Source organism: Euwallacea similis, chromosome 8 (assembly GCF_039881205.1).
Source record: "Euwallacea similis isolate ESF13 chromosome 8, ESF131.1, whole genome shotgun sequence".
Taxonomy (NCBI): domain Eukaryota; kingdom Metazoa; phylum Arthropoda; class Insecta; order Coleoptera; family Curculionidae; genus Euwallacea; species Euwallacea similis.
The window spans coordinates 4727255-4755230 of NC_089616.1; the positions used below are offsets into that span (position 1 = coordinate 4727255).

A 27976-nucleotide genomic window follows, 5' to 3' on the forward strand; every position below is an offset into this window, starting at 1 on the left:
TCTTGAGCATTAGACGCAGAAAAACGGTAAGCTTTTAATCTACTTGATCTATAGCAACTCTACAATACCACAAAGTTAATCCATACATTTCTGGGCTTACCTATATAAAAATTAATTCCTCCCTTACTAGCTGCTATAATGGCAAGTTAATCCAAAACACACAGTACTGTACTAAGGGCACTATATTCTCGAAAAATGCACACACAAATGCCCGAATAACCACACAGATACATGTACTGTTCGGGCGAAAACCGCGTCGTTTGGTCAAGCACCGAGTCTCCTTTTACCGAAGAACTCTAACTAAATTCGGAATGGGTACTCGGGACTCGGGTACCATTTAACATTCCAACTTTCAACAGCCAACAGGTGTCGATTACGAGCCCAACTACCATCGCTTTCCATCGAAAATGCGGCAACGTCGAGTGTTAGTCCACGAGCACGGACCGAAGTTGGATCAAAAAAACCCGCTTTGAATTGTAATATTTTAGCGGCACAGCAGCTGAAGTAAAGCAATTAGGGTAGTTAAAACTTTGAGAGGGTTTAAGAGCAAAGAGGACGCTGCTCTGTGTCAAAACTTTTACCCATGGACTACAGAACATAAATTGCCTCTCTCTTTTCCGCTCATACGGCTTAGTTTAAGTAGATTGCGGCAGAGTTGCCGAGTTGAGCAGAAACTATTTAACATTCCAATAGAGGGAACATTTTATTAATTATCCTAAATTTAATAGTGGCATTCAAAAGCTCTGCTGGTCTTGACTTAATTCAAAAATCAAATAAAATTATCACACAATTTAGGTTTTCGAGATCAAATAGTGAATTCAACTTAACTTGGATTGGAACTAAACTGGAACTTGGGATAGATGTAAAATAGTTAATTAATGTTTATATTATAATAAGAAGAAAACCATTAAATATTTACACGTAAGCTTTAAAAAATTCCAATTTTCTAAGACATCTAAAAAAATCTTTAAACTTAAGAATGATTTTCGCAATCTGACAACACCGAGTATCACTTCACCGCTTACACTACGCTTACTTTGAAGCAAAGTAAGTGGGCGTAGTTGCCATTCATTTTAGCGAAGCGCGATTTATTAGACATTTCTTTAAGAACCATGTACGCCTTGTTGTCATCATATAAGGAATGGAGGGAGTCTGGAATTGCTACACAATTAACTACCCCATTAAGCTTCCCATATTTTCTTTTAATAACTCGAACGCCTAGTGAAACGTTTTCGAGATCCTGGAATGTCTTACAACTAACACACTTGCGTAGCCCAAAATGTTTACCCTAATGAACACGTTAACATCCTCGTTTTTATCACGAGCACATGAATATTTAATTACTATATTGTTCTTTGCAGCATCGAGCAGCTTAGGTCCATACTATCTCTTTGAGTGGTTCGTAACTGATGAATAATATTATATTATAATTATTTATTTACCTTGAAGGCAAAGCTGCGCACGCGACTATTTTAATTGCAGCAGCAGTGTGATTATAGAAAGTGGATTATTTGCAAAATGCAAAGTCATGGGAGCAATACATCGATATTGCAAAGCTTACAAGACATGGAAAACTTTGACCATCTTGAAGCCGTATATTCAGATCAAGATTTAACGGGGTACGTTTATTTTTAGGCATAATAAAGTGAGATATGGATCATTGTGGATTTTACTCGTAAATACGCAACGCGACGTTGTTCCTTTTCGAACTCAAACATCCGGAAAACCGGTAAAGTCGATTCAATTTTCGGCTGTTTTCAAAGACAAGGCGCAATAAATTCGAATAAAAATAGTTATTTACATGTAACGAGTTAGGTTAAGGAATGCATATAATGCTTATCTGACTATATTATATTATCTAACGAGTGTCGCGAAGTCCTTAATACATCGCAAATTATATACCGCCAATTTTCGTTCACCATTATGTCCATAAATATGCATTTAAATACCAGAAATCGAAGATTTAAAAGAAGAAAAATCTGAATTTCAACTGATTTAGCTTTATTTGTATTGATCTATGTGCGTATTATATATATATGCTTAGTGTCACACTGGAAGAGCATGAAAGTGCAAAGTGGCTGTTATTTGCACAGGATTAAATAAAATACACTGAACGTTGATCTAAAATTCAACCTTCTCGGCCTTGTTCTGCTGATAAAAAGAAACGAGCAGCGATGCTGTGATAATAGGCACTTTTATTTGTTTCTTTTGAATAAGAAGAAAATCTAAAATTTCATAAATTACGCATTTGTATAACTTATTGAGTTGGTCAATACTAAATGGGTTCAACAGTGTATACACAACAAACACGTGCTTTGCAGATTAACAACAATTAGTATCATATTTTTAAGATGTGTTAAATATGACGGTTCTATATGGTAATCACGAGACGATATCCTTAAGCAAGATAATTCCAATATAGCAAAAATGTCTATAAACCTCATAACATTCTAATAGTTCTGTAGCGTAATATTTAGAGGTTTACTTTGTTTCATAGATTCACAATTAATTTCTCTTGATATCAGCTTAAATATAATAAGTAAAATGAATCCCAGTTTAAGTGTCTCTAATGGAGTAAGTAATCCCACATTCGGTAAGTCGGTTTTCAATTTGCTTTAAACTAGAGATTTTATACTTAATGTGAAAAAATACAGGAATTTCTGATGAATTTGATGGTATATACAGAGATAGAAGAATGAACGTAAATAATGCGAATGAAGTCTCTTTGGATGCTCGACATAATAATACACTAAGCAGAGATTTGAGGTAGGCAACCCATTATACTTCAACATGCATATCATTATACCCAGCCTGAATTAGAATTGATAAAAATAAACGAACTTTTTGGTGCCAGCACCGCCTCAGTGCTTGATTTTGTGTTTTCAATATTTCTAAAAAAACAAATTCTTTTAGAACGCGCTTTAAATGGCACTAGAAACGCACATGATGCAAGTCAGGTATTATTTCCAACTCACACATTTATTTAGCTAAATCTTACATTTGTTTTTTGACAGAAATGAATTTTCAGCGCTCTCCCCCTTCCTATCGTAGATTCCCCTTGGCAACCCAAATGGTGGCCCCAAAAATACAAATGGTGCCCTTCGTTTCAACAAGTATCCAGAACTCTGGCATTCATCCTAATAGCAATAGTTACTTGGTTCATCCTATATATCACTTTGGGTGACACAGTGCTACCCCCGAAGGGGCGGATTTTTCAAATTGTGTTTTTGAGCGTTTCAGCAATGCTTGCCGGGTGGCTGATCAGCATTACGAACTTACCGGCTCTTATTGGGAATTTATTTATCGGGGCTCTATTTCAGAATTGCGGGGTTGTTGATTTGGATGAATCATTCGCCGAAATCAACAAATTTTTACGGTAAGAAAAATACTTTTTTGCAGCAAATTTCTAGTTTTTTTTTTTGCAGAGGGGTAGCTCTGATAGTGATCTTAGTCAGAGCAGGTTTGGGCTTAGATTCAGTAGCCCTACGCCGGCTCAAATTTGACATCACTAAACTAGGAATTCTGCCATGGATCACGGAATCTCTAGTACTAGGAGGCCTGGCCTATTACTTTCTCAAAATGTCTTGGACTTATAGCTTAGCGTTCGGCTTTGCGTTATCGGCAATTTCCCCTGCAGTAACTGTTCCTTCCCTGCTAAGGTATGTATCCGAAACACTTTTACTACTGAGCAAAAACTTAATTGAAGGTTGAAAGCCAAAGGCTATGGGATTTACAAGGGCGTCCCTACATTGCTGATGGCAGTAACAGCTTTAACTGACGTGTTTTCAATTGTTGGCTTCGCCATTGTCCAGAGCTTCATTTTCTCTTATGGCACCCCCACGGATATTATAATAAAGTTGCCAGTGTGCCTCATTGGGGGTGTAGGATTTGGTCTCTTGTGGGGCTTCATTTGCAGTTATTGTCCAGATAGTCAAGACTCAATGGCAGTCAGTGGAATCGGGTAACCTTTACAATAATGAATTTAAAGTTTAGTACATTTTTTAGACGCCGCTAAGGGTACTTTTAACCCTTGCTGGAGGAGTTATTTCGGTGTTCGGAAGCACTGCCGTGGGCTTCGCGGGGGCAGGGCCTTTAGGCTGCGTGGTAGCTCCATTCATTTCTTCTCTAAAGTGGCGTAAGCAAGGGTGGCCAGTGGGGGACAACCCTGTGTCCAAATGCTTCAAGTTCTTATGGGCAATTTTTGAGCCTGTGCTGTTCGCCATTACTGGGGCACAGATCAAGTTGTATCAACTACAAGGAAATGTCATTTTAATTGGTATACACTATGTTTAGCAAATGGTTGTGATTAATGCATGTGTATTTTAGGGGCGGGAATTCTCTTGGTAGGGATTATAGCCAGGACTATTGTCACCATAGTTTCAGGAATTGGATCAGTTTTTTCTCTTAAGGAAAAGATATTTTGTTCAATGGCTATGTCCACAAAGGCGACGGTGCAAGTATACCTCAGAAACATTACGAGAGCTATTAATGGGCACTAAAGAGAAACTTTTAGGCTGCTCTAGCTCCAGTGCTAATGGGACTCATTTCCGATCACAAAAGCAAGGAGTATCAATACGCGGAAAACATCATGATGATATGCATTTTGTCCATTATAGTAACCACTCCCCCTTTGGCCATATATATGGACGTTTTTGGCACCAAGTTTCTAAAGAGGGACGTTATCCCGGAGGACGTCCGATAGGGAATTTTAAGAAAGAAAAGTGTTTTTGTTATGGTTTATATGTACACAGGGCCGGCTTTACCCAATTTAGCGCTCTGGGCGAAATTTTTAATCACTGCCCCCATACCCCAAGAAAAACCGCCGCCCTGGGCCCTCACCCGACCTCATATCATCTAAAGCCAGTATTGTATGTACTTAAAAAAACTGTATAATTTCATTGTTATTTAGGGCCAATTCTTTAATTCAATGATTTGCTTATTAATTGATTAACCATTATTCTCAATTGAAACAGAACAAACGCCAAGAAACTGCTTGTTTTGTTTTATTTAACCTTTCATTATCCCAGTTATCAACTAATTGAACCTGGACAAGCACAGCCTAACCTTGGCCAACGGCCGTAGATCTCAAAAATAGGACAGCTTATTGGTCAGCGGGAGCGTATGGCGCAGCCAGAAAACGTCGCGACGCCACGCTAATACGGTCGTTGCCGGCGTCGTCGTCGCCCCGAATATTCTTTGATTTATCCAACGACCCCAAAGGTCTTTTTTTCAGTTCGTCACCCCAATTTCGCGCGGTCAGTGTGCCACTATAGCGTGTAAAATCGTGGGAATCAGCCCCGTGGCCCCGCGTGATCGATTCAGATCGTACGTAACCACTATTGTGGCACAGACCTTGATTTTTCCAGGATTTCGTTTGTGCAACTGGATTTTTTCGGTTGTTTATGTTGATTGTGAATATTTATCGTTTCAAGGTAAGACTCGGTTGTTGTTATGTAAGTAAGTCTCTGTTTTTATCGATATTTGAGGGTCGTAAGGACACCTTGATGTGCACTCCTAGTGATGCATACAAACATTTAAGTTTTGAGCGTAAAGGTCTCAGACTAAAACTGTTTGTTTCAGAGAAACGCCAACACTATACAAGATGAATTTGATGTTCAGAAAGAATTTCAGGGAGCAAAAGTCGGGTCCGATAACTGGGAAAGGGGTGAAAGGTACTGTGGGGAGGCATGCCAGCAAAAGATGCACCAGGGAGCAGGGATACACTCCCATGGAGGAGCACCACTATCGCACCCATCTGTTCTTTAGTCCTCCTAGGGTCAGCTATCAGGACGACTCCGATGGTAAGCGTAATAAATTATGAGTTCCTGAATAAAAAATGGCAAACTCCTATAATACCGTCACCTCGCTAATGTGTTATCCAAATACCGTATGTTTGAGAGCTTTCTATGGATTTTTTTCGGGTTAAAAATAACCGGGCTTTAAAGGTCACTTTATGAAGCTCGTTTTGGCCTTGTTAATCGACTTTTAATTGCATAATTTTGTTTCATATTTTTTTGGCAATTGCGGAGTTGCTTCGCACCCACTTTATGTAAGTACGACTGTTAAATGTTGAATTTCCGTGATGTTGTTAACCCTCGAAGAAGAAACCTGCTTCTTCCCACCAAAGCAGTACCGGCCTTAAAGGGGGGCGTCGGTCCAGGGCGGCAGACCAGGGAACTTTTTCGGTCCCTTTTCTTGGGGCTAGGGAGATGCTGATTAAACATTTCGCCCAGGGCGCCAGACTTGCTAAGGCCGGCCCTGCACCAGACCATATGTAGATGTTCTTCACGCTAATCTGATAGTTGTTACATACCCCAAATGGCCGGGAATGTATTGCGTTTGCTGATGCTTAATTTGTGATCGAGAGAAGTTTTCATGTAATTTCCTCTTTTCAGGATCTCTTGGTTCCGCAGGTAACTCAAGCCGCAGATTCCCGCAAGGCAGAGGTCTCTGGTAGCTTCACGTGGCACGCAAGCAATTGTTGGTTTACTAACTCAGTAACTAACGAAATTAACATCCGCAAAGCGCCTGGAACGTTCCTTGGCAAGGCAAATTCATTTACAAAAATATCCTTCAATATTTTTAATAATCTCTGACCGTGCAGATCTATCAATACTTATTCAGTAGTGTCCCATCCCTGGCTGTTTAAATTCGTGCGACAAAATATTTTTAGAAAACTATCCAGTTTTCGAGGACCGCACATACTGAGTACTCTACACGATCCGCGCGCTCCTTCAGGTAACGGTCTCGCACGCATTTTCCAGTCGATTCCGCTCGATTTACCTTTTGTTTGTGATGGCCTGCAGGTATCCAAAATAATATAAAAACGAGCCCCACTCCCGCGGATATTGGTATGTTATTGTGCAAAATGCTCGGATTTAAGTCACCACTAGGTGTGCCAAAAATCCGAATGCTTTTAACGTGCCGCTGTTTTCGTGTCGTTTGATTTAGATCTGTCTGGACGCTGGGGTATTGTTAGCTGGTTTTTTATTGCTACAGTTTGATGACCCTGTGTGACTAATTATACTCACCATGTGGCGTACTTCTTCACATCACCCGATCTCCATATATCTTGGGAGTAGGGCCGGCCTTAGCAAGTCAGGCGCTCTGGGCCATCTCCCAACCTTGGACCCCCCCCTAAGGCCGGTACTGCTTAGGAGATTCTAAACACAATCATAAACTTAGTGATAACCCAATCAAAATTCTGACTTAAGTAACACTCCTAACATTCCTTCAACTCTACACTACACTCCTTTTGTAAACCTAAAATTGTTTCTAGAGCCGCGTTGTGGCCCTATGACCGGTGCTGGAGGGGAACCTCCTCCCCCCAGCACGACCATCTCCCCAGCCATGACGGAGTCTGACCTGCCTCAGCCCCTCATAACGCGCACCCCCTCGGTCAGCCTGAAGTGGCCCGCGCAAGCCAATAAAACTACCCCTACGAGACAGGTACTCTGCAATTCTCCTTGGCTACAAACCCCAAAAAAATTCATCTCTAGGTCAGCTTCAATCATGGCAGCTCGGAGCTGGCCCGCTCCTTGTCCGGGGTGGAAAAAGACTGCTTCATAATCCCTATTCATAGTTTAGATAGATTTCTTCCCGCAGGAGTGCCTTTACCAGTAGGTAGAAGGAGGTAATTCTCGATAAAGGAACAATACACAGAGTCGATTTCGCAGAAACCACCCCCGTCCTTCGGCGGAGGCTTGCTCGAGCGAAAGGCTCAGGCCAATTTACAAGTGATGGAAGTACCCGACCCGAAACTATGTGTCTTATGCCATCTTATGAGCCATTTGGAGGCGATCGATCCCGTGCTGGAGTCTCCCTTGTTGAATCCTTTATTTAAGCAGCGCATCACTGCAGGGGAGCTCGTGAACGAGGTAGCGACGGCCAAAACTGCGGTAACCGGAATGCTATTAGCGAATATGGAGAGGAATGGTGAGACCCAACTTACGTAATTCTGCTTTAATTAAATTATTCCACTTTAGCTGAGTTCCCGTTCATAAGCTACTATGTGATAAATACATCCCAAACCAACCCAGTAATGTTTTACAACAATTTACGCACTGCCAGCTTAACGAAATTTGATCCCAGAGCTACACGGTAATGAGAAATTTGAACTTAAGGGTCTAACAATAAGTACATATTACACTTCCTCTGTAAGATATACAGCAGCTCACACCTTAGATTTGTACAGCGAGGTGGCCTCAATATGCAGGCCTCCAATTCACGAAATCGGGGTGCCCTTGCCAAAAATCCACAATCCCAACACTGGCTACATCATATCGGTTTATAAAGTGTTTGAAGGAGACGACAGGGAAATATTCGAGAGGAACTGGCTGTACTGGACAGGTCAGAGAACAGTTATTTAATGCAATTATTGAGAATAAAAATATGTTCTAGGTGCAAGAATGATATACCGATATTTGCCCCAAAGGGCGGGCTTAAGGAAAATATCCCTACATAAATCCTTGAGTCCCAAAGGGGACAAGATGTACGTGCTCATGTGCGAGTGCGCCAATTTACTGCCAGATATCACCGTATGTGCATTACTATTACCAGCCCTTAGAGCCAGGCTCACTGGTTACACGGGGCTGTACAGACCCATTCAGTCATTCTAAAATCTTCACTCGCAGTTGAGAGTGATGACAATCAACATGCACATGAAATAAATCGAAGTAGGTAGATAGATAATATTGAAAATGGCTGTGTGCCATCATGTGATATAAATAAAACACCCTAAGGATCCACTGTTAAAACTATATCACACCCAGTTTAAAGTGCAAAATAGCGTATTTTTAAAATGTTAAGTGTTAATAATGGTGAGTTGTTATGCAGTTATCAACATGGTGTTAAGAGTAATACCTACTAGTATGTACAAAAGAATTTGCATGGTAAAACAACCATGTAAACTTAAATTGATATCATATCAGAGGTTATCCTAGGTTTCTGTTATCCTAATGGTAAGAATGAGGTCTTCACCTGTATGGTAGACTAGAAAACTGTGTTGGAAACTTTAGTATCTTGCACTGCTTTTCTTCATGGAGACTTTTGACCAAATTTATTTATTAGTTTAGAAGATGTAACAAACCACAATGTTGTGAAAATGTACTACTACTAAGTGATAAGAGTGATAATGAAGAAATAATAATTACTGCAGTTTCTCTTTGCAATAATTGCAATGGTATTATTACCAAATAATCATTTTTTTGTAATACAACTTTATAATATTAATCAAAGGCCTTTTACTGCTCCAAACAAAAGAACTTCAATTTAAATACCTACTTTATTTAACCTTAACACAGCTTATTTTATCTACTTATGTATAACTGCCTTATTAATATCCCTTCCTGCCTCTAAATCTCTGTCTGGCATCTAACTGCAGAACAATTTAATGCTTCAATAAAAATATTTAAAAACATCATGTGTCTTACCAGAGATCTTTTGCATTCAAAAAAGGTAGTTCTCAGTGCAAAACAGTCTGAGGGAACACTGCCATCAGTAACATTTAAGCACTCCTTAGGGGATTTTCTATGCTACAAATCTATGGTTACAACTTAGAGAAAATGTTGTTGAGGAGTACTTACAATTTGACAGCACTCGCTTTGCAGTAGGCACATTTTTAAGTCTGCTCGAACACCTGCACAGGCACTTTTGTCTTTCAAGGTTTCATTTTCTTCAGTAAATTTCATCATTTTGTTGTCAAGTACTATTGCAATACAGACCAAAAGAAAAGGGGGTAGGATTGTTTGGAGGGCTTCAGAAATGAATATGTGAGGAAATATGGACAAGTGGCAATTTTAAATTTTAACTGTCCAATATTCAGAAAAGCTTTATTAATTAGTTCTGACAGCAGTAATTGATAAATATTGAAAAGTAATAATTTAAAATGAAATCATCTGATAAATTAAAAATTCGGGAACTGAAGGCTAACTTTGAAGATAAGTATCTTTCGAAATCACATGATTCTGTGTTGTTCTGACTACCCCGGTAAACAACTTAGACAATGTTAGCAATGTGCAAAAAAATTGTATTTTAACTATGGTTTGTGGTCTTAGGAAGATGTAATAATTTAATTAACTTTTTTTATAGTATTTAAAGAAAGAACACTTATGCATTCTTGCATTAATAATTATTATCTACCGCTTCCGACGTCCTTCCGAGTGAATCACCCACTAAGCGTCAATAATAACACCTAATTTGTCACATTCATGAAATTTGAGGTTATGTATTTTGGATGTTGATGTAGTTTAATTACTTCAAATAACTAACAACATTAATTAATGTTTTATTTCGTTTATTGATCATAAAACTTCACAATTTCAAGGCCCCCCCGTGTGTTCAACCGGACCCCAACACTATGACGACAAGAGCGAAGTCTGGCATATCCAGAATCGAAGTTGAAATAGAGAAGAACCGAGAAGAAGGCAACTGGCTTAAAGTAATTGAATTGGCCCAGCAGCTTAAAGATAAATCCAACGAATTTAGTAAGTCCTAAGTCCAATAAGGTGTAGCTGAAAGTGTCTTTAACTTCGTATCATTTTTGCCTCATTAAGTCCACTATTGCATACTTCGTATGTAGGTAATTTGAATGATCAAAATATAATGGAATGTTAGATAGATTCAAGCATTTGTGTAGCAGAACTTACAGCAATGATAATTATTCTGAATATAACTAAATAGTAATGCAATACAAAAGAGGAAAATAGAACTCTGATATTTTATTTTGAAGTTATATTTGATGAGATCAATTATTATTCTGAGAAATTTATCAGATCAACTCACAGACACTTTGCTGCAGGGCAAGCTAAATGGGGAGTGCACATCATAAAGTGGTCAAATGACATTTTGAATGTGAAATTCAAGCTCTAATATGCATCCTCTTTATATCTACTTTTCCCTTTCATTCTTTTCTTATAAGTAGATTGTATAAATTGATTCATTCATCTCAAAAGCTCCAAAAACTAAAAACTCAATTTAAACATTTTAGTATGTCTATCAGACTTCTTAATTGGAGAAGGCAAGTTGGAGAACTTTTTGGAAGAATGCCCACCCATAGAAATAAATGTACATAAGGCAAGATCTGGTTTGATTGAAGCCAAACGCTACCTCAATATGGTAACCACAGATGCAGGCATTAAGGTATGTAAATCTTCTACTTTGAGGTAAGTTAATATGGGGAGAATTTTATAGGCGGGGGTAGCAATGGATGCACATTTACTTCTTGGAAAAGTCCACTATGCTTGTGGGCAATATGCAGATGCACTTAAAAATTACAAAATGGCAGATTTGCAGAATTTATCAGAGAAAAAGTTACCTCTGTAAGATGTTTGTTTATGGTTATTGTGTGTTTGTGGTTATTGGTATAAAAGCAATTTTTTTCATGTAGACGAAGTTTAAAAATTGTGGCAGAGTCATATGCAATAAAAGGGCTTTGCTTGCAAAAAGACACTTCTTCTCACTTGAGTAAATTTAAAAAAGCTGAAAAAGAAGAAGAAATGGCTAGATGTTTTGGATTAGCCTCTGATTTGAGTTTACTTTACATGCAAAATTTAGAGAAGGAAATAACTCTTAACACTAACACAATCACTGGAAATACTGGGGGTAAAGTTATTCTTCATCCTTCAAATAACATAAAAGTTTATAATAAATTTTCCACAGGCAGTCACTCACCCCAACCTCCAGGACAGCAAAAAACTCTGGGTGAAGTCCTAGAACAAGCCTTACAAGCGGCTCCTATAACTCTTTTACAGCAGGGCAAGCCGGATCAATCACTGGAAAGATACCGGTATTCAGGTAAAATTGAAATGTGGCTTTTCTAGATTTGTTATGTTTAAGGAACACAGTATGTGCCATGGAGTCACAAGGCGTTCACAATATGCGCCTGAAATTTTTAACGCAAATAGCCGAATTGCTTTTACAAGGACTGGTGGGAGAGAAGTATCAGACGCCTTCAAATCTCGCAGTAAAGGTATCTCATTGGAGGCCCAAATATTATGCCTCTTTAAATCAGGTAAAATTAAGAAAGATACTTCAGATGTAATGGTTGATATAATAGGTACTTTGTCCTCAGACAGAGCTTAGTAAATTGTGTACTTAAAGTTTACTTCTTAATAAGTAATAAGAACTATCATTACCAACTTAAATTCTTGATTGCATTTATGAATATTAATCCGAAACATCGATGAACAGAATTAAATATTCATGATTTTATGTGAACTGTTAACCCAGAAAAATGCTCTGCCTGAATTGTAAGCACGAATGATTGTTTAATAGTTCTTCTAATAATTTATCATTCACCTAATTCCATTTTACTCAATAAGTATTTTCCTACAGGTGCTTAAAATTCTCAATGTTACCCTTGAAGCCTATCAGAAACGCACTCAATCAGACCCCATCAGCCATTAATTTCATCCTTGTAAATTGCTCACTCGTTGCTGCATCTACTCGAAGGCTAACACTATTGATAATCTGATACAAGTTGTTACTGGGATCAAAACCGGATCATATCACATCATACATCAACTTTCACACCAATGAGTAGTTCAAAAATAATTGGAATTCAAACAAAAGCTGTTTAAGAAAACTCTGGGTTTATCACGGACAGCATGGGTTGACGAGCAACTTGTCTACGACCACATCGATGTGTTGACGTTAATTCCTTCAAATGCGTATTAACTTTGTCTTTGACCTGATCCAGGAATTTGACTGTGTTAACAGCCATTTTCTATATGAAATAATACAAGCACCTGACATAAAAAGGTTAAGATGGGACTGGCTTCGGTTTTTCATAGAGAACAGATGAGTACAAATTAAATCAAATAGTTACAGCTCGCCTTAGGGTGTTCCTTAGGGCAGCATGTTATCCCCCTTGCTGTTCATCTTATATTTAAACGACCAACCTTTTTAAAATCTGATGCACAAAGCTAAATTAAATTGAAGTTAATTATGTATGCTGACGATTGTACCGTGGCGATGAAGGCAAACGCTATAACTGGTTGTTCAGGCCAATACAATTGGGCGACAGTTTTCTGGCTGGTGCGCGAAAAATAACCGTATTGATAACGAACCTAAAGCTAACTGTATGATCTTTACCAACCGTAAGCTGCCCCAGATAACATCAACTTAAATTTTAAACCCATCTCACATATAAATTTGATTTCATGTAATTTGATAATTTCAAGGTAAATTTTTACAGTTTGTGCCAAGATCTGACTGCGAAGAAGTGATTCTGGTCCTTTTGGTGGCCGAGTCAATGGCTGTTAGGCACGCAGTCCTCTCTCAAAGTCCTGAATTTAAAGATATTAGATTAAGCGCAGGTCAAGACGCTACCACAGTTTACGATTTACTTACCATAGCTACCGTAAGATGGGGACAAGTTGCATTACTACAGGAGGTAAACATATAATTCAATAATCCGCACATGTTCTTCTCTAATTGACCAGGCAAAAAAGCATGTTAACAATGCATTCACTTTATACTACCTACGATTGTTTGCAAATGCATTAGAAATTCAATATATCTACTTGAATAAGACTGTGTGTTTGTAGTCACTGGAGCGCTCCATGAAGTTCTCTTTTGAAGATCCACATTTGTGGAAACAGCAGGCGCTTGCTTTACTGTCGATAGGAGATTATGAGCACTCATTGGCAGTGTTGCGTGAAGTAATAAGGTTAGAGCCTGGAAACTCTAATAATTGTCTTTTGGCCGCCAAATTATGCTATGAGCACCTCAATTTACCGGAGGACGGTGAGTTTCAAATACCTATTATGTTAATAGAATTAGTTTTTTTCTTCAACATGTAGGAGTGCACTTCAGCCTTGAAGCCAGAGAGAAAGAGATGACAAATCCGTCAGGCCTCTTAGGGAGGTGCCATCTTTATACGGGCATAGGCTATTATTTAAAATCAGAAAATAGCCTCCTGAAAAAGGAGCAAGACTCCTTCCGCTGTAAATCAATAGACAACATTCGAAGGTATAAAAATAATCATTAAAAACGGGAAAAATCTTCTGTTACAAAATCGCATGAACAGTGCTGTGGAATTGGAACCAAACGACCATCTCGCTCGATACTTCCTAGGGCTGCAACTGGCCATCACAGGCCACCTTGCCGAGGCTCAAAACCACATTCGAGTTGGGCTGGATTTGCAGCCAGAACACTCGTCTACTCTGCACTTGCTGGCTTTGATTTTAACCGCGGAACGTCAATACAAAATGGCCTTGTCCATAGTGGAGAATGCGCTGGATGAATATCCGGACTGTCTAAATTTGTTGTATCTTAAAGCGCATTTAGAGCTACATGAGAAGGGTGGAGAAGTCGCTTTGGTGACTGCCAAGCAGATGCTGGAGCTATGGAAGAATTTGTATGAAGGGCAGACTATTTCGGATACTCCGGAATGTGATAGGAAGAGCGATACTCGCTCGGTATTTCAACTGTACACTTCAGAAATGTCAGATAAAGATTCAAGTAGAGGATATTTGGTTTTTGATAACTTTTATATTAACATGAATCTTCTAGGCTCTCTTCAGCTGCATAATACTGCAGCAACAAGGGTTGAGCAGGCCCTAAGCGAAGTTGCCAGTTCGATGAGCAGTTTTAGTCCGCGTCCGGGTCCCCAAAGAGCGTGGATGCTGCAAGTTGAAGTGTGGCTCCTTTTAGCTGAACTCTATCTCTCTTTAAATCAAGTAGCGGATGTGCAGCAGTGTATTCAAGAGGCCATGCACATTTACCCGTTAAGCCATCACATCATGCATATGGTCCGTTTAAATGAGGGTTAATAAGAGAATAAAAGAGAATTAATTTGTAGAAAGGGCTGCTACACATGCATCAAGAAGAATGGACGGATGCGAGGGTTTGTTTCCAAAATGCGGTGGCCATCAATCCGCTCCATGTTAAATCACTACAACAACTGGGATTAGTCTACCATTATTTGGGGTTGCAGGGATTGGCGGAGACTACTTTGAGAGAAGCAGCCAAAATCGAGCCTCATAACACCCTCACATGGTAAATTACAGCATTGTTTTGTTGTAATTTAATTTGGTTGTTTCAGGTACAACTTGGGCAAAGTTTTAGAGGCGCTGGGCGAGTATGAGAAGGCGGGTAGCGCCATGGCTACAGCGCTAATGGAAGAAGAAAATAATCCTATATTGCCCTTTAATTCTGTTCCATTGTGTTTCGAATAAGTTATTTAAGAGATTAAAGGGGATTTAATGACAGTCGAGAAGAGAGCAGTTTTGAGGTGTTGTGCAAGTAATAATTATTTCCAACAAAACAACAACGTTTCGGAATAATAATTAGTACAGGTGATAGAGAAAAAAAATAGCGTTTTAATGTTATTATGTAGATATACTAAGGAAAGCATTTATGTGAGATTGGTATATTTGGGGCACTCGGTACAATAATATTATTGGTGTTGGCTATCTATATTTTGCAATATATACAATGTGTTCACTAATGGTGAACACAAATCTTGAAAATAATTTCCAGTTGAAAACCTAAAATTTTAATTGATCCTTTAAAACTCACAATTTATTTAAGACTTAGTGGCTTAGGCGTGTTAAATGCACAACTAAGTACTGTTAAGTAGCTGAGTGAAGTTAAATCACGTATTGTCTACCAAAGTACCAGCCTATTGAAATGAACATTTATGCATTGTATTGTGAGGGATTCTCTCTCTATGTAGATCAGTTGTACTTAAGTATTGTATATTTTTGTCTAAAGTAACGGATATTTAATTATTGTTATTGCAATTTAATTTAGAACATAATTTATTTGTAAATGAAAATGGTATAACTTTGACGTTGGTTGACGAGTTTTATTAAATAAATGTTCCAAATATTTCACTTGTTTTTAGATTAAGAGTCAGTTGTATTAAAAATGTTAACAAACTTGTTTACAGATTCTGTATACTATTTTTCCAACAGTCATAGATCATACATAAAAAAAAAGTTTATAACCACCGATCACCTGCGATGACTCGGGACTCAAATCCGGGTAATCGCAGCGGAAATCCGACACTACTTTAGCTTACTTTTATTCAAGTCAGGCAATATCAGACCACAGCGCATACGTGCTGTTTGATAGGAAATTTTATGCTCTTTCACATGATTATTTAAGTTTTTGCTACGTGGAATTAGAGAGTTGCAACGCACCGCCTTTTAATAGTTAATGTTTAGCAATAGAGGATAACATTAAAAAATTTAAAATTAATAATTGCAGATTATAGTCCAAGAATAATTAAATTCTAGACATAATGGTGACTGCAAATTCTATTGCCGATATTAGTATCTCTTACCATAGCTAAAAACTATGTTTTTACGTATCATTTAAAAATACTACATCTACTGAATAATAATTTATTGTCCTCCGGTAAAAAATATAATCCATATCGTTTTGTAGCTTGTATTTAGGTTATTTAAGCTTGCAAATAAATTTCCGCATAACAATGATACGTGCAAATTTCCATGAAAGCTCCCATCAATAATTTTCCATGTATATGAAAACCGTGTCTATTAATAGCCTTGCAATAAATTTGGTGCTAGACGAGGGCCCCCGCGTGGCCGGGAGTGGCCTCAGCGGCCAATTTTTAAATTATTCAGACCTAATTAGATGTTATGAAGTTGGTTTTAGTGACGCGGCACGATTCTTGTATGTGCATGCCCAGTTCTTGTTGCCGCACCCGCACACAAAATCAGCAGAACGACGCTCGACGTCGTCGTCCGACCTAGCGTCGCGGCGCTATGAAAACGTCACGCACCGCGTGCGACGGCCTGCTTGACGCATTGCAGGTAACCGTCAACCAATCGGCGCGCTCCGATCCCTCAAGTGAACGTTGTAAACAAGCCGCGCCCGACATTCAAACTTTTGACACATTCCGCAGCGAAAAATATATTCATGTTTCTCTTGTGGATTTGACCGGTCTGGGTGTTCTCCGATGGCAGATGCAGGATGGTGAAATGGTTTCTGTGAAGTTTAACAGGGAACGGGTTTAGGAAATTGGGTAATTGAAAAAGGGTTTTTGAGTTCGCGTAGGAATATTTGCTGGTTTATGTCGTAGCCGCGCCATTGCGCCTTGGCGGCAGTGTTTGCGGCGCCGTTGCCGATACCCCTCCCCCAACGCCGTCCTAAACAAAACGAGAAAACGAAACAGTTGGCTGGTGCTTTTGGCGGTGTTAAGTTGTCATCAGCGAAGTTTTGCGTCGATTTAATTTCGTTTTAGTGTAATCTTAAAAAATCACAATGGTGAGTGGCTATTTCCGATCATCGTACGCTTTAAATCCATATCCAAGATCCAGGCTTCGCCCCGGTTCGAGTATTTTTAGAAAATCCCTTCGAAATTGTTGGTAAATAGCTCTCGAAAATTGGGGTACCCACATAGACCGGCCCGAGGATTTGACGCATTGCGGGTACGGCCTGGCAAACACCTCCAATGAAACCATTTAACTATACTCAGCACCAGAATTTCCCCGAAAAAAAAACGTCAAATATATCGATCTGTTGCATTTCAACATTACGTAGGAAATGGGGTGTTTACTTTAAACATACAACAAACATTTCGGTGGCTTCTTCAGCCTGTTCCTTTCTAGGCTGACCAACTCACCGAAGAACAAATCGCCGAATTCAAAGAGGCGTTCTCGCTGTTTGACAAGGACGGAGACGGCACAATTACCACCAAAGAATTAGGAACGGTTATGAGATCTTTAGGGCAAAATCCCACCGAGGCCGAATTACAGGATATGATCAATGAAGTCGATGCGGACGGTATGTAGATTTTGACTGATTAATTAGTCACAGCTCATTAGGAGTCTTTAATTAGGAACATTTGCAATTGGATGGTTCACTTTGCTTTAATTTCCTGTACAAGGATGAACTTTTCAATCTGTTTTTTACCTAATTAAGTAGGTCAAAGATTGAGTTGTTCCATCCAGATTTGCCTATGTTTACACCGTTATAGTTCAATGAGAAAGTGCTCTTAGATGTTCAGCTTTTTAGACTCTGGGCCAAATTATAATGACTACAATGGTAATAAGCTTTAATATATTGAAGTTAAAGAGAACTTTGTTTTAGGTCCTAATTGCTAATATGCTGTCAAATAGTTTCTGCAATGATGTTGATATTGAGACGGGGATTGGTCTAGGTTCGGAGTATTTAAATCATCCCATTTTCACTTTTTTTATTAGTCCTGTCCAAGAGGCTCCTTACTGCTCAATATTTGGGACAAAAGGTTGCCTCATTTAGAAAATCTCATAGAACATCTTTGGACATCCTCGGATATCCCTCGGTTTCATCAAATCTCCTTAGATTTTTTTAAGTTTCTTTAAGTCTTTTAAAGTTTCTTTAGAATATTCTCTAATTTCCACATTTTACTTGTTTAACCATGATTTCTGGTTCTAAGGTGTGACAAGGGGAAGTAGGTTTTTATCCTCATTATTTTGATTAAGTTCTTAATTCCAATACAAAATTTCCAAGAGATCCTGTCGATGAAAAATGAGCACTACCTTTGGGATCTTTTTAGGTCAGTTAGATTTGGGCACCCATTTTTAACAAATTTACACAACATGAATGAGACTAAATGAAAAGAATAGAGTAACTTCATGTTAAATTAGATGTTTGTACGAAGGCAAAGATGCATTAAATTTAATTAATGACTCTTCTTATATTACTAAAATTTAGCTTGTTGCGAGCATAAATTTTCCCAAAAACTGAGGTACCCAGCTAATCAGACATTACTCATCTGTACTATTAAATGTGTCAAGGACAATTATGCAGTAGGTGCATATCCAAGATTTATTCACTGACTCAAATGTGGTTCCCGTGCCAAACAAATAAAATGTATTAAATTATTTTGTCTTTTGCTACATTTCACTATTCTATGTTTTGTTTGGGATATTTTGAATGCAAGTTTTCTTAAGAATGTAGCAGTAGTAAGGCCCTTGCGATTGGGCCCACAAGGGCCCTTTTTGCAATTACTTAATTTTGATTTTTTAAATTAATTTTTAAGCTTTAAATAAGTCAAGTCATAAAATATCTTTACGATGTTCACTAGAGAAATCACCATAACAACTCTCAAAATGATGAGTGAATGCGTTCGCGATTTTATTTCAGTGGTTTTTTAGTGTTTGCTAAGCCCACTGCTCCTAGAAACACTATAATCCTTTCGCAGGTTATTGACCAAAAACATGAGATATTTGATGTTGGATCTCATCTGCTCGATAGGGGAAACGTAAAAAGAAGGTAGTTAACATCTATTAAGCTCCTCGGCCCATTACGTAGCTTTGGTTATTGAGAGTGAGAAGTGCCTCACTTCGGTTGTTCTGTGCACGTGACTGGTTTTTTCCTTTTCTCTCGTCTTTCCTGTTGTTCGTTTGTGTCTCTAATAGCCCGGAACGCGACAGCAACAAGAGAATTCATTCAAAAATATCCACTACAGTAAACCCATCAGAGCACATTAATACTCCATAGGTCACTCTCATCACACAAAAAAATAATTCAATCAACAGAACGCATGTTTACATAAGTATTTCCTTAACACTATCTCTAATTTATTCCTTGGCAGAGTTCGCACTACCCCAGGAATGCAATTATATATTTTTACAATCGAATGCTCCGCATTCTTCTGTAGTTAGCAGTAATTATATTTGTCTGTCTTAAGATTAGTTTCACCTCTAATCAGGTAGTCATGCGTTGCATGTAGGGACGCAATTAAGTCTTCATTATCCACCAATTTTGAATTTTTCTTCCAATTAGCACCTTCTTATAATTGTCCTCGTTTTGCATTCTGAATATACGAGGTATACACGGTTTTTGTAGGGTAAATACTCTTTGGATACGAGAATTAACCCAAAATTCCAAGACATTTTATTGGGAAGTAGATGATTGGATACATGTAACCTGTCCTTTCATCAATCATTAATCCAAGAAACAAGATGGTTTTCACAGAAGTAGAAACGTCACATGAAAATTCTTCTAATGCCATTTTGTAGGTGACTTTCTAATTCCTATAAAGGCATTGTGTTGAGAATACACAACTTTGCTACAATTTAGTCAATCTTCTATTCCTTGCAGTTTCCCAGATTCCAGTGATGATTCTTGAGTTTGGACCACCGCACATTTCTTGGCTTTATTTTCCATAAGCACGTAGTTTTCCCCGTATAATATATTTATTTCCCTTGCACTAGTTGTTTTCATTTATTGATTTTCCCAAAACAAAAACAACAGAAATCCTCCAACTTCTATGGGGATTTTCTACAATGCTGGACCAAGAAATTAATCGCTTGTGTTATGTGAGCTGGGCTCCTCCGTGCTTCATCACATGCATGGATACGGTTCAGACTATGGTCTTTTGTTCGGACTGGTAACTTGTCTACTTTATTTCTGAGGGTACAAAAATAAAAATCTTTGGGGTTCAAATAGGGCGTTCCGAGAGCCAAGCTATGAGTCCTCATTGACCAATCCAACGTTCCAACGAAAAATTTTCAATAAACTATTGTAGAACAATATTCTGCCGCAACGCGCTGGTGCTTCATCCAGGTCAGTCCACATTTTTGCTCTGATAATAAGTGGTACCTTTTTTAAACAAGAGTTTGAGTTTAAGTCTCGGTGGTCACGCGAAACATGAAAAACCATAGAATATGGAATCTGTGGTTGTGGCGCAGCTCTTCATGTACTCAGCTTTTGATGCACACTGTGTTGTTTGTCATATTCGGTTCTAGAAATTTCAGTGGCGTGTGTACATGGTTGCTCTGTCGAAATTACACTTAAAATTAGTAACACCCAGCGTATTTACCCCATAGATTTTCATAATTATTTCCAATAAAGCAACTAAAAATTGAACTTTTCTGCCCCTAGGTATTTTCTCGTACCTCGCTTCGTTTTTCAGTTTAAAATTCTTGCACGCTTATGAACCAAAACAAACTGCCAGAAATGAAACGATTCCAGACATACGTTTATAGGAGCTTTTACCCTTATTTGGACTCGGAGAATGCCCCTTTAAATTTATGCCGCATGTTTAAGAAATACCCTGTAAGTGCCGAGATGAACCTTGAAACTCAGCTGATTGACATGTATTGTAGATGTGGCACTGGAATAAATCGAGATTGCACTTGTTAAGGAGATAATTTTATTGAATTTGTTTTCATTGCAGCCTGACACGATATTTTCAGGAATGCTTCATGCTTTCGATTATTTATTTCCGTCGATAGGGCCATTTTTAATGACTGTATGTACGTACATCCAAATTTGTGCAATGGCAAATTGAAATCACGTACAATTTGTCATCTTCTAATTGCTCAAATTCCTCTGCCATTAACAATAGCTTCGATAAATAATAATTGGCGGTGGTTCCTATTGTGAAGGCGAGTCATCATTACAGAAATACCCAAACATTGTCTCTGCGAGATGTAAATGGGTGACCATTCTAAAAATATCGATTGTGTGCCAAACCTGGCCCCCAAGCATTAATTAGAGTAGTAAACTAGGTAGTAATCACTTTCTGATTCTGAACAAAACTGCGTTGCTTCATTCATTCATAATGTATGCACATAGTTTTGCCAAATGATGAAAAAGGTTCAGGAAAGTAACGGTGATCACGTGGAAAACGCGTACCATTCACCATTTGAGTCACGCTCGGGACGGTTATCGATTCTATCTGGATGCACAATATCGGGGGGAGAGGGGAGGGGTTACTTGCGTGTTCCAGATAATCGTCCTTGTGAGGGCAGGTTCGTGCTTTAAACCCGAAATGATTCTTATCTTCGCCTTATTACGTCAAAAGGTCGGAATTTCCAATATGGTATTTGCGGGATGGTGTTCAAAAGATGATGTTGATGATTCCATTTCGGTGATGAAGCAATCAATACAGATAAAAATTCTGCGATAGTGTAATGTGTACTGGATCAACGTAAACACTGATAAATCTCCTTGCCAGTCATTTTTTTCCTATACATGTAGATCGCAATCGATAACACTAATTATTAGGATTATAGTTGTAAGTGTCGAAACCTGCTGTTTCAGGGGTTTGAATAATTCAAGCCCGCTTAGAAACCTTTTCTGTGTTTGCGCAAAGGAGGCAAATTAGTCAAGAACATCTCAAGTGCCAAAGAAATTCCAGGATTCTCAGTACAAAATGAAGTTTAGCATGTCTCAGGCTCCTAATTAATGCAGTAATTTGCAAATTTTCCACCTGGAGAAATTCCAATTCTCGCATCGTTAAGTTTTTTCGCGTTTAGCGTCAAACTGATGATATCCGTAATGAGTTAATCAGTGGGAAAATATTTGCGAATTACCATTTCGACTTCCTCACCTCCTTGTTTCTTCTGAGTCGTAAAATGGTCTGAAAATGGCAACAGGGGAACGTTCTATTGTTTTAAAATCACAACTGCCGGTTGGTTGTGTCATTGTCACGTGGACTGTATGCTGCTGCCAAACAGAGATCCCTTTTTATGTCGCAATGCCGAATTCATTACCTCATAAAATAATCATAATTCCACCTTAATAATTACGAAAAATTCACGTTATATAGGCACATTACCCAGTTTAAATGGTCGGCTTAGTGTTCTTAACACCAGTAATAATATTCCTTAAAGTAAATAAATTGTATTGTGCCGTATAAACTGGCGGCGCTCGCCCAAGGCCGATCCTCGTTTTTGAGTAATGAACACATGCTTTGCGCATACCGACAAAAAATCTTGAATATTTGCTTTTTGTCTTGTCGGGTTATCAGTATTTTAGACATTTTGTTGTAATTACAGTGAGTCGGCTGCTTGAAGGGGATTTATTTTTAATGTCGACTGTGTAATTACTCACCTTATTGATCACCAACAAAATCGGGAGTTATTGATGAACACTCGCGTGTCCAGAGTTGAACAGCTGCCTATATTTGGACGAGAAATACGCAGTAATGAAAGTAAAATCTAGCTAGTTTTGTGTATGGTAGGTAAAATCTCATCGTGTCCATAATCTTCAACAATTTTCTTATTTTGGCAAATGTACAAAGTGTAACATATCATCATGGAGATGTTTCAGGAAGCGATAGTATCCTGTAAAATAATAAAGAAATGGTAATAGACCCATTGCCAAAAACGTATCAGTTTCAATATACAGTGGGGCAAAGTTTCACTTTTTTTCATATTTTTCGTTTTTCTCCTGTATGCTTTCAGTTAAATTTTCGAAATCTCGTACATCTATTTTCTTTATGTATCATCTATAATAAAATATCAAAATCATCGGTCGCCGTATACAGGGTATTATGTTTTTTTGGGTCATGTGCTAGTTTAGGCTTTGTATCTTTTTTTTGAACACCCTGTATGATTTCTGATATCAAATTTAAATTCCTTCTTCAATTTTTGGCCTTTTTGGTCTTTTACAGTATTTTCATACCTTTCACAGTTGTTTCGTAGAATTTGCAAAAATATCTATAGACGCAAATTAAGAAAGTCCAGTCTACATATTTCGGTCTGTAATCTAGAATACCATGGCCGAGATTCAGCCATTTTAATAATTTTGTTTTGATTTTTAACCTTTTGTATTTTAAAAAATTTTAATTCGAAACATACGTGAGCAAAACGCAAAATATGAGAAAAATACGAAGCTTTTCTACCCTGTATATCGACAACGGTGCGTTTTTGACCATGGGTCTATTAACATTTTTTTATATAGCATAATATTATCGCCCCTTGAAATACCTTCATGATGATACGTTATATCCTGTAGATCTTTAGCACTCAATTGAGAATCGTCAATTCAAACGTCCCATTAAAAAACAATTTTCATTGATACCGCAGCATTTCATTTTTATTGACGCACCTACGGGCGTAATCGTGTAGTTATAACACTCGAGCGATAATCACTTACGTCTGCTTTGGCATTGATTAGAGGTGTTAAATGCGAAGAGTAAATATGATAAACTCAGGGGGCTCGTCCCGCCTATATTTGCCTGTTAATTATGTCTGACGTATTAATTCGAATTTTGAAAATTGCAAGGAAAATACCACAAACACGGTGCAATTGCGATAATTTTATCAAACCGAGTGTGTGAAATGTGGTAATTCCTGTTTGTGGAATTGTTTACATAAGCTTATCCTGCACTGGGTTGGGTCAATGTAACAACGACATTGAATTTACAACTTCTATTTATAATATCGGCCAGGATTTTGCGGGTGGATTTCCGGCAATGCCGAGACGAAACACACTTCCCTGCAAATCTAACTTTGGAAGTAATGTAGACGTCGAAAAAAGGCGACTACAGAAAACGCTCAGCAGTGAAGCCTGGCCGGTGGCCAAATAGGTATGGCACTTGCACTATTTACTTAAAAAAACAAGTCAATAATAATTATTATCCGTGATTCACTGTACTCGTGCGGTTGTAAACACCCAAGCGCGAGCGCCTGTAAACCGCAAATTTACCATAAATAAGGTAGGCAAATGGACCCCACTGCAGAGCTAGGCGCACTAATTGTTTTTACCGTGTCAGGACATTTATAAAATCTTCTAGAACGAAAAAAAAGACCTTGAGTGTGGCTAGGTAAGCCAACTTTAATTATGCTGAAATGTCTGAGCACTGCAATCAAATCACTCTCAAGAATGTTTTAATGAACTTTTCCTGCAAATGTTGTGGCTATTTGCGTGAGTGGTCAATTTTCCAGGTAACGGCACGATCGACTTTCCTGAATTTCTCACGATGATGGCACGCAAAATGAAAGATACCGACAGCGAGGAAGAGATCCGCGAAGCATTCCGTGTATTCGACAAAGACGGCAACGGTTTCATTTCCGCAGCGGAACTGCGCCACGTGATGACCAACCTGGGGGAAAAGCTCACCGATGAAGAGGTGGACGAGATGATTCGGGAGGCGGACATCGACGGTGACGGCCAGGTCAATTACGAAGGTATGCAAACGCTGATTTTTTTGGTGCGTTTTTCATTTCATCAGTAGTTGAAAGTATGACCTCGAAATTCATCCCCAATAGGGTTTGAGTTTATTCACCCGTTTTATGTCCAAACTTAATCGTGAGCGATTCATCGTTGCCATAACATATCGAGATCACTTTTGCTGGGCAAAATTGCTTTCGACTAAAATTGGAAGTTTCGTTCACATTTTGTAAGGTAAATCGGGCATATTGCTTTTCAAATTCCTCCAAAATAGAGTGAAAAGAGACTACAAAGTGGTGACGAAGTTTTGTGTATTATTCCGAGTTGAAGCTCGGAAGAACATCATTCTAAAAATGCGAAAATGATAAATCATTCCTTTAGTCGCACTTTTAAAAATGTTTCTTCAATAAATCCTCTGTAAAGAGATCCACAAATCCTTCCTAAAATTGCTTTTAAGTTACGTAAAATTTTGATCCTCTCACTCAACATTTACAACTTAATTGCGCCATTTACGATAAGTTATCATTGATACCTGCATTGTGGCATTTCCTCGGTGGAAAAGCTTAAAGTATTTTCATATTATCTGATTACCTGATACCCTCGTCGATTATCCCCGTTGTTATATATAGAAGTTCGTTGCGTAATCACCACTAAGAAAGGCTTCTTTTTTCGATAGATTTTAAGGCCTTTTACATGCATATCAAAATTTAAAAAAAGAAGGGCAAAAAGGGAACTGTCAAGCCTGCAAAGAAGGCGTCACATTCCAAGAAGGATAAAAAGTGGACGTAAATCTAGGATGGTCGTTAAATTGATGGTTTTTATTTAATGCCCCGTATATTACGATATATTTTTGGCCAAAACTGAATGGAAGTTTATGTTTTGGCCGTCACCAGCTTCACAGATAATTTTCAACTGATTTAAAGAGGAGTAAATTTACACTCTTGATTTCGCTTTAAACTTACGTCCTTCTTCCAATTTTATTTTAATTATATTTGAGTTTGGCTGGCGTATGACTGGCAGTTTGTATTCGTTCTTTGCAGATTTCCGAGCGCTATCGCTCATTGTTTTCACTCAGTACTCGACTACAGTCACACGCGCTTCAAGCTGGTCAGTTTTGTAGTCCGCTTTGTACCATTTTAGAATGCGATGTTGTGTGCAAGTTTTCTTGCCGAGCGCATGAGCCGATTTTCAGACAGAAAAAAACGTTTTTGGAACATTTTCAGCGTCCCATTAAGAAAATCAACTGCACTTTTTACTTTTTCGATATGTCATTGGATAGAGGGTATAGAGGGAGTGTTTTGAAACGCAGACATTTTTTAAAACACACTCTGTATCTACGAAACCAAGATAGATGTAAATTTTGCGTCAGACGTTTTGACTTTATTTTGGTCCACCATCATCAAATTTAGCTTTTTTTAATTGTGAATAATGTAATTTTTTATCGTTTTGTTCAAGAACGTCACCTACAAAAGAGAAATCAATGGGTCAAAAATTAAAAGAAAAAGAACAAATTTGAGCTTTTAATTTTGTTACTTATGTGTGTATGCAATTTATCAATTACTATTTACTTACTATAATAATCTATTGCAACTAGTAAAATGACCGCAAAGCAAATTCGCTTACAAATTTCCATTTTGTATTTTGTTACTTCTGACACTTCACTGGCTTTCGGAGCCCCTGTGTATGTTCATGTTTAGGTTACGGATGGTGGTGGTGATGTAGAGTTGAAACAGTCGGTTAAAATGCCACTAATAAGTTGTCACTATTTTAAAAATGTCGTTCCTAATATAGTTGTGCTGATAATGTAAAACAATCGTTTTGGCAAGTTATCAGTTTTTGTTCAGAATAATTCTAAAACTATCGTGGTTTTTTTGTTGTTTCATTTACATAGTGGTTCAAGATCCCTCACCATACCTAGGAGAAACGGTGTCTCTGGCACATTCCTCACACAATTTCAGACATTATTTCTCCTGGGACTTCGAGATTTTTTACGCGACGCTTCTGCCTTTTTTGTTGACTAACTACAGCCAAAAAAACAATGGTTACTGTTTTGTGCATTAATTAAGTAATAATTTCGTTGTTTTTTGAGCCTCAGGAGGGGCGACTTAATCGTTTCTTGCAGCCTAAAGTCGCCTCTTCTCTGGTGAAGACTTAGTATTATTTGATGTTCTATGTATGATTTCCAAGCAGATTCGTTTTGATAAACAATTTTTTGTTTCAGAGTTTGTCACCATGATGACGTCAAAGTGAAGAAGCCAACATTTTGCATTTCAGCTTTCCATTGTTTCACCTCGGCCCGTAAAACAAATTCTACTACATTTTTCACACCAACTGAACTTTATGCTTGTATATTGGCATCCGGGCCATTATGTGAATAACTTTAATGTTATTTAGTTTACAAGACATACTTTAATTATCGTAATAAATATTTATAAATTGATTATGTGTAAATTTTTGTAATATATTTTGTTGGGCGTGCCCCTGGAGTACTCAAGTAAAACAAACACGAAATTTCACTAGACCTTCGCAAGGTATGAGATCGTACTTAATGCAGTTTTATCGATTAACGTCGCTCCCAAAATCGTCGTACTTTGTGCACTTATAATAGAATGTACTCTCTTCGAGTTTGTACGTTGCCTCTGGACCGCTCCTGGTGGTTGAATAAGCCCCGTTTTGTTTCGCCCTTTTAGTCAGTTTGTTCGACCATCAGGAGGCGAGCAACGTTTAGGTAATCAATTACTTCTTTTTGTCCCAATGTACTGTACCGTAGTAGGAATGACTATGTTTAGTTTTTTCAAATATTAAATATAAGAGTTTATTTCCATTTTATTCTCGTACTAGGTTATTTTACATACTATTACTACAGCATAGGAGAGTAACTAGAAGTTACATGTGACATTATTAGGTGTTTAAATTTGAACTAAATGTGGCTAGAAATAATAATAGTTCTCTTTTGGTCACTTAATCGGACCCGTTATAGTTTATTATTACTGATCTTTTATGTTACTATTTATTTACAATAAAAATCAACCGTAAATTATTTGCTTTGTTTCATTTAGAGCCGTGGAAAAATGGAGGAAAGTATGATGGAATTAGTTGGAATTGCGCTCGA

At 38.1% G+C, this 27976-nt stretch overlaps 5 protein-coding genes across 12 annotated transcripts; 4 read left to right on the plus strand and 1 right to left on the minus strand.

Annotated features, from left to right (window-relative positions):
• The first annotated feature begins 1368 nt into the window (after positions 1 to 1368).
• On the plus strand, positions 1369 to 4888 carry LOC136410622 (sodium/hydrogen exchanger 9B2-like). Its single transcript, XM_066392881.1, has 7 exons — positions 1369 to 1619; positions 3029 to 3376; positions 3426 to 3659; positions 3707 to 3947; positions 4006 to 4276; positions 4327 to 4457; positions 4514 to 4888. The coding sequence occupies exons 1-7, from the start codon at positions 1519 to 1521 to the stop codon at positions 4700 to 4702; spliced, it is 1515 nt and encodes a 504-aa protein (XP_066248978.1). The 5' UTR covers positions 1369 to 1518; the 3' UTR covers positions 4703 to 4888.
• Positions 4889 to 5100: 212 nt separating this feature from the next.
• LOC136410623 (uncharacterized) lies at positions 5101 to 9236 on the plus strand. Of its 7 annotated transcripts, none has more exons than XM_066392882.1 (9): positions 5101 to 5432; positions 5581 to 5801; positions 6396 to 6446; positions 7280 to 7449; positions 7500 to 7619; positions 7677 to 7935; positions 7986 to 8100; positions 8162 to 8349; positions 8401 to 9236. In XM_066392882.1, the coding sequence occupies exons 2-9, from the start codon at positions 5603 to 5605 to the stop codon at positions 8616 to 8618; spliced, it is 1320 nt and encodes a 439-aa protein (XP_066248979.1). In that variant the 5' UTR covers positions 5101 to 5432; positions 5581 to 5602; the 3' UTR covers positions 8619 to 9236. The 7 variants fall into 7 exon arrangements, with proteins under 7 accessions (XP_066248979.1, XP_066248980.1, XP_066248981.1 ...); XM_066392883.1 differs by having other exon boundaries at positions 5102 to 5432; positions 6414 to 6446; XM_066392884.1 differs by having other exon boundaries at positions 5104 to 5432; positions 6396 to 6413.
• Positions 9047 to 9920, minus strand: LOC136410625 (cytochrome c oxidase assembly factor 5). Its single transcript, XM_066392889.1, has 3 exons — positions 9585 to 9920; positions 9432 to 9533; positions 9047 to 9376 (listed from the first exon to the last, which is right to left on the minus strand). Exons 1-3 carry the CDS (start codon positions 9690 to 9692, stop codon positions 9335 to 9337), a joined length of 252 nt encoding a protein of 83 aa, XP_066248986.1. The 5' UTR covers positions 9693 to 9920; the 3' UTR covers positions 9047 to 9334.
• Positions 9921 to 10217: 297 nt separating this feature from the next.
• Ttc7 (tetratricopeptide repeat domain 7) lies at positions 10218 to 15849 on the plus strand. Of its 2 annotated transcripts, XM_066392558.1 has the most exons (13): positions 10220 to 10484; positions 10988 to 11139; positions 11191 to 11318; positions 11387 to 11601; positions 11659 to 11785; positions 11836 to 12010; positions 13196 to 13393; positions 13548 to 13746; positions 13803 to 13971; positions 14030 to 14463; positions 14515 to 14753; positions 14804 to 15000; positions 15047 to 15847. In XM_066392558.1, exons 1-13 carry the CDS (start codon positions 10358 to 10360, stop codon positions 15177 to 15179), a joined length of 2493 nt encoding a protein of 830 aa, XP_066248655.1. In that variant the 5' UTR covers positions 10220 to 10357; the 3' UTR covers positions 15180 to 15847. The 2 variants fall into 2 exon arrangements, with proteins under 2 accessions (XP_066248654.1, XP_066248655.1); XM_066392557.1 differs by having other exon boundaries at positions 10218 to 10484; positions 11387 to 11785; positions 15047 to 15849.
• A 1229-nt stretch (positions 15850 to 17078) lies between these two features.
• Cam (Calmodulin) lies at positions 17079 to 27904 on the plus strand. The gene is made up of 4 exons (XM_066392569.1): positions 17079 to 17238; positions 17583 to 17757; positions 24639 to 24881; positions 27086 to 27904. Exons 1-4 carry the CDS (start codon positions 17236 to 17238, stop codon positions 27112 to 27114), a joined length of 450 nt encoding a protein of 149 aa, XP_066248666.1. The 5' UTR covers positions 17079 to 17235; the 3' UTR covers positions 27115 to 27904.
• Positions 27905 to 27976: the final 72 nt, after the last annotated feature.

Excerpts from the sequence above, each read along its gene's own strand:
- LOC136410623 (XM_066392882.1), top strand. The coding sequence starts at position 5,603 with ATGAATTTGATGTTCAGAAAGAATTTCAGGGAGCAAAAGTCGGGTCCG. Across the intron at positions 7,450-7,499 it reads AAACTACCCCTACGAGACAG|GTCAGCTTCAATCATGGCAG; the intron begins GTACTCTGCAAT and ends ATTCATCTCTAG. Across the intron at positions 7,620-7,676 it reads CCGCAGGAGTGCCTTTACCA|AAACCACCCCCGTCCTTCGG; the intron begins GTAGGTAGAAGG and ends TCGATTTCGCAG.
- LOC136410622 (XM_066392881.1), top strand. The coding sequence starts at position 1,519 with ATGCAAAGTCATGGGAGCAATACATCGATATTGCAAAGCTTACAAGAC. Across the intron at positions 3,377-3,425 it reads GAAATCAACAAATTTTTACG|AGGGGTAGCTCTGATAGTGA; the intron begins GTAAGAAAAATA and ends TTTTTTTTGCAG. Across the intron at positions 4,458-4,513 it reads CCACAAAGGCGACGGTGCAA|GCTGCTCTAGCTCCAGTGCT; the intron begins GTATACCTCAGA and ends AGAAACTTTTAG.
- Ttc7 (XM_066392557.1), top strand. The coding sequence starts at position 10,358 with ATGACGACAAGAGCGAAGTCTGGCATATCCAGAATCGAAGTTGAAATA. Across the intron at positions 12,011-13,195 it reads ATTATGCCTCTTTAAATCAG|TTTGTGCCAAGATCTGACTG; the intron begins GTAAAATTAAGA and ends AAATTTTTACAG. Across the intron at positions 13,394-13,547 it reads AAGTTGCATTACTACAGGAG|TCACTGGAGCGCTCCATGAA; the intron begins GTAAACATATAA and ends GTGTGTTTGTAG.
- Cam (XM_066392569.1), top strand. Across the intron at positions 17,758-24,638 it reads CAATGAAGTCGATGCGGACG|GTAACGGCACGATCGACTTT; the intron begins GTATGTAGATTT and ends TCAATTTTCCAG. Across the intron at positions 24,882-27,085 it reads CGGCCAGGTCAATTACGAAG|AGTTTGTCACCATGATGACG; the intron begins GTATGCAAACGC and ends TTTTTGTTTCAG.
- LOC136410625 (XM_066392889.1), bottom strand. The coding sequence starts at position 9,692 with ATGATGAAATTTACTGAAGAAAATGAAACCTTGAAAGACAAAAGTGCC. Across the intron at positions 9,534-9,584 it reads AAAGCGAGTGCTGTCAAATT|CATAGAAAATCCCCTAAGGA; the intron begins GTAAGTACTCCT and ends ATAGATTTGTAG. Across the intron at positions 9,377-9,431 it reads TTGAATGCAAAAGATCTCTG|TTAGATGCCAGACAGAGATT; the intron begins GTAAGACACATG and ends ATTGTTCTGCAG.